At 42.1% G+C, this 4,608-nt stretch overlaps 2 protein-coding genes across 2 annotated transcripts in view; both read left to right on the plus strand.

The window, feature by feature from the left end:
• Positions 1-245: 245 nt before the first annotated feature.
• hoxd10a (homeobox D10a) lies at positions 246-2,269 on the plus strand. Its single transcript, XM_080038177.1, has 2 exons — positions 246-1,017; positions 1,730-2,269. The coding sequence occupies exons 1-2, from the start codon at positions 261-263 to the stop codon at positions 2,002-2,004; spliced, it is 1,032 nt and encodes a 343-aa protein (XP_079894303.1). The 5' UTR covers positions 246-260; the 3' UTR covers positions 2,005-2,269.
• Positions 2,270-4,360: 2,091 nt separating this feature from the next.
• hoxd9a (homeobox D9a) overlaps positions 4,361-4,608 on the plus strand; it is a gene marked incomplete at its 5' end in the record, with an annotated part of 1,743 nt that continues 1,495 nt past the window's right edge. Inside the window, 2 exon segments of the mRNA XM_080038740.1 lie at positions 4,361-4,435; positions 4,437-4,608. The exon segment at positions 4,437-4,608 is cut by the window's right edge and continues 393 nt beyond it. Of these exon segments, the coding sequence (XP_079894866.1) occupies positions 4,361-4,435; positions 4,437-4,608 (247 nt within the window).

The raw sequence follows: 4,608 nt of genomic DNA on the forward strand, positions 1-4,608 counted from the left end.
AGCAGTCTCTGCAAGTCCCGCGATGCTCAGTCATCGCACCAATTTCAAGTCCGTGTCGTAGGTGTCGCTGTTCACCACGTCTGCGACGCAGCACGAGCGTGTGCAGCGAGAGGAGGCTGTGTCTCAAGGCCATTTTCAAATCTCATTGGTGGGCTTGTCATGTGGTCAGGAGGCATCCTGGCTTACAGGGAGATTGTTTTTTTCTCTAGATATGTCAGCCTACAAAGGACATCTCTCTCTAAAGAACTTAACCCCCCAAAATGTCCTTCCCCAGTAGCTCTCCTGCGGCAAACCCATTTTTAGTGGACTCTTTAATTGGTGCCTGCAGGACGGACAGTTTTTACTCCAGCAGCAACATGTACATGCCGCCTGGCTCCGAAATGGGAACTTACGGAATGCAAACCTGTGGACTCCTGCCGTCTTTCGGCAAAAGAGGGGAGATCAACCACCAACATATGGGCATGAATGTCCACTCGTACATACCTCAAATAGATAACTGGACTGATCCGAGTAGACCCTGCAGAATAGAGCCGTCCAGTCAGATGTCAAACTGTACATTTTCACAGAGCATAAAGGAAGAGAGTAACTGCTGCATGTACTCGGATAAGAGAGTGCAAAAAGTCAGCTCGTCAGAGGTCCCCGCTTATTCTAACGTTATTTCTGAGTCGTGTCCCGTTGATGGTCCCGAGATCCCGGTTCCGGGCTATTTCAGACTGAGTCAAACTTATGCGAACGGCAAGCATCAAGAAAACTACTGCCATGAGCCTCCGAGTCCGAACCCAACACTGATGCAACTCAGCCGGGTCACCCCGAAACCGCAGCAGCCATCCTCGGAGCCGTCTAATTTCGCAGAGGTGGAAAGGAAGAGCGAGGACTCTCCGCAAAACCCCGAGACGTCAAGGACGCCGGTGCCCGTAGAAAGCCCGGATCCCAACAACTCTAGCACGGGGGAGAAAAAGGACCCCATGATGGAAGCCTCCGCGTCCAGTCCCGAGCTGCTACAGAAGGAAGCTAAAGGTGGGTTGCTTACAATGAAAGCTTTTATCTCGTGGCACTGCGGTGCTAAGAAGCCTCCAGCACCATAAAACCAAGTATAAAACACAAACAACCCTAAAGTCGTAATGTTTAATGGGTCTTTCTCATGTTGCCGTAATGGTAACAGAGATTGCATTCACTATGCAGCATGCAGACTGTCTCCCTCTTTCCTCAGACATTTAAATTAGAATACTATCACATTTTTAAAAATATATCATTTTGTTTATATAAACTTGTTTCTTTTTAAGCATGTGGCAACTATTAATTTAACTAAGCGTTTATTCTGGTTTAATTCTGATTGCCATATTTGTTGTGGAAATGAAATAATTAAAGGATTCCAGGATGTTAAAAATGGATGCATTTGCAATTGTGAGATAGTAGAGTGTATCCTTAGAACCTTGCTGCATTACAAAAATCACATTGGTTATAAATGCATTCAAGCTCTTATTAGTTTAATATTTTGGGGGGGATTAATGTGACAACCTATAGGGGTATATTGCTGTTGATTTCATTTTTAATTTATTAGTTTTGGCATGTACGTGATTGGTAACATCTCCTTTAATCCAATCAGGGAAAACATTTTTATTCGTGGGTAATTAGAGGTAACATGCCAATTCCGCAGGTAGGACTTATCTCCTGTAGAGGATTCCTACTGTTCAAAAATACTGAATGTGTCTGATTTGACTCTTTACAGACAGCAAAAGTGACATGCCAACAAGCAACTGGTTAACTGCGAAGAGTGGCAGGAAGAAAAGATGCCCCTACACGAAGCACCAGACCTTGGAGTTGGAAAAGGAATTTCTGTTCAACATGTATCTGACCCGAGAGCGCCGCCTAGAGATCGCAAGGGGCGTCAACCTGAGCGACAGGCAGGTCAAGATCTGGTTTCAGAACCGCAGGATGAAACTGAAGAAAATGAGCAGAGAGAACCGCATCCGTGAACTGACCTCAAATCTCACTTTTTCGTGAGCGTGCATGTATCTGTGGTTCGTTGTCCTTTTCCTCCTATCTCTCTCTCTCTCTCTCTCTCTCTCTCTCTCTCTCTCTCTCTCTCTCTCTCTCTCTCTCTCTCTCTCTCACTCATATTCAGTTCGATGCTTTAGTGGCATTGGACGTTTATCTTCAATTTCAAAGAAACTGTGACTCTATATGCCAATTTTAGTACTTTGTGTTGCGTCGTGTGTTTGCTTTATTTTACCACAGGGTAACACTTTTTCGTCTTAAATTATTGGGGAAGTACATGTCTTCCCTCGGCCATGTAGACATGGATGTTCTATTGTGTGGCGGTGGAAAACTGGTTGTAAAAAGTTACTATATTTCAGTCATGGAAGCACATTTATTGTCGTGTAGTGCAACATTTGTTTTTACAGTGAGTGCAAGCCATTCGCTCATTAGTGAAATGTTTCTATTGGCCAATTAAGATGGCGGAAAACAATGTTAATCTGTGAAATTTATTGCATGTTTGTGGCATGTATCTTGCAATAAATTGTAAAATATTCTTGTTTTGTAGTGCAGTTTGTGTTGTCAAAGTATCTGATCTAAATTCTTATCCACTTGGTTATTAGTGCCCATATCTTTGGTGTAAGAGCCATTGATCCATTATTTAGAGTGACGAGGGAGCAATTTTGCTTAAAACGGCTACGGGGAGGAAACAAGGAAAGAAGAAAAAATTCTGAAGGATCCTTTTTTTTGCTCTTTCCTGAGAAGATATGCTATTTCAAAGATGTTCCTAACACGTGTTTCTAATTTCACTACATGTTTGTGCTCCGACTTTATCCGACGATGGAGCCTGCAAGGTTAAAAAACGTGAAAATATTTTGTTTATGTGCTACACCAGCAGTCTTTACGCATGCGGGTTTTAGCAGCCAGGATGAAATGCTCAGCCTATAAATACACGTATTTAAATATAGCTAGGTCTTATCCAGCTCCCTGAAGAGATATTGGAATACACACAAGCGCGTGCACACACACACACACACACACACACACACACACACACACACACACACACACACACACACACACACACACACACACACACACACACACACACACACACACACACACAATGTATTTGGTCTACAATTTAAAAATGTGTTTTGAAATATGCGTAAAACCTAAATCCGAGCTAAAATAGTCTCATAGGAAAACAGAAATGTCCCAGTCTATTTAGCCGTTTAAATCCGTCTGTGTCTGCAAGAAAAGTGCAGAATAGAAACGCAAAGAGGCGGGGAAGTGTAATCAAATAAACATGGTGTCTTCAGTCTTGTTTGCAGCTAAACTAATGGTCCATAAGAACTATCAGACAGGGTAAATTATGTTCAAGCACACATTCAACGACGAGAATCCGCTCGTCCTTCCCCTTTCCTCTTTGCGTTTCCTTTTTATTGGCACAAAAAATGACTTCAGGTTCTATTGTAATCTCTGATAAAATTACACTTAAGTGTCAATGTGATGCATTCCGTAGATTTGACCGACGTCTTGACCATTTCCCTTGAAATGTGCTTCCTCTTGCTGGACTGAAGGTCAACAACCTCTGCTTCAAAATAAGCCGAACATTAAAGTTCACTTCTACTTAAAGACAAATAAATAAAATGAGGCAGAAACATGTATATTAGGCTATGTTCATATTCCATGTTTCAGAAAGCAATGCAAAGGGGGACTGCTCAAAGTCCCTTTTTTGTGACTGTTTTATTGACGGCATGTATAATCACACGCACCTCATAAAACATTTATTGATACATAAAGACATTATTGCCCTCTTTGAATGAATACAACAATTTCACAACTGCCGTTTCCGGTGTAGCTTTAAAAATGTAAACCAATTTAGAAAATATGTTTCCTCGCCGAATATTAACAATGGATACGCCGCATTGTGAACGGAAATGGCGTCTGTTATTTTACAACATGTTATTACATCTATTTTACGAGGACTCCGTCAGTCTATAAACCATTTTACTAGCTTTGGGGGGGATCAGGACGATATTATTAGACTTTTCTCAAACATTAAGATGTAGTGATTTCGTGTTGGTGGACTGTGTGTGTATGAGGAAAAAGTGTCTTATTCCTCATTTCTTTTTGCACTGCTTGTATTGTTGCAACGGCCTGCAGAATGAGCGCACAAAAGAAAGAAAGAAAAAAACATTTAAATTCGTTTGAGCGAAACTATTGTCCCTGCAGGTACATCTGATAGTTCTTTTAAGTATTTTTCGAAATGAAAAGCTGAATTAAACATGACCAGTAAAAAAAGAGAGCAAGGGCAGGATTGATTTACTCGCTGTATTGGTAAATATGACCACGTGATCCATGTAACCAATCCCTGTAGATGCAGGCCAGCAAAAATACTATGATTGTTCATAGAGGGAAGCTTCCCGTAACAGTGCAACCCTTATTATATGAGTAGGAAGAGATCAAAAATGTCTTCCAGTGGCACTCTCAGTAACTGCTATGTGGACGCTATTATGGGGCAGGAGCCGGAGGATGTTTACGGCGGCGCTCGCTTTATTCAGGCTCCACACATGGTGACCCCCAGGCCGTCAGGTGCTGGGGACAACGCAGACTTCTCCTCATGCA

This window comes from Ammodytes marinus, assembly GCF_949987685.1.
Source record: "Ammodytes marinus genome assembly, chromosome: 12".
NCBI classification, from domain to species: domain Eukaryota; kingdom Metazoa; phylum Chordata; class Actinopteri; order Uranoscopiformes; family Ammodytidae; genus Ammodytes; species Ammodytes marinus.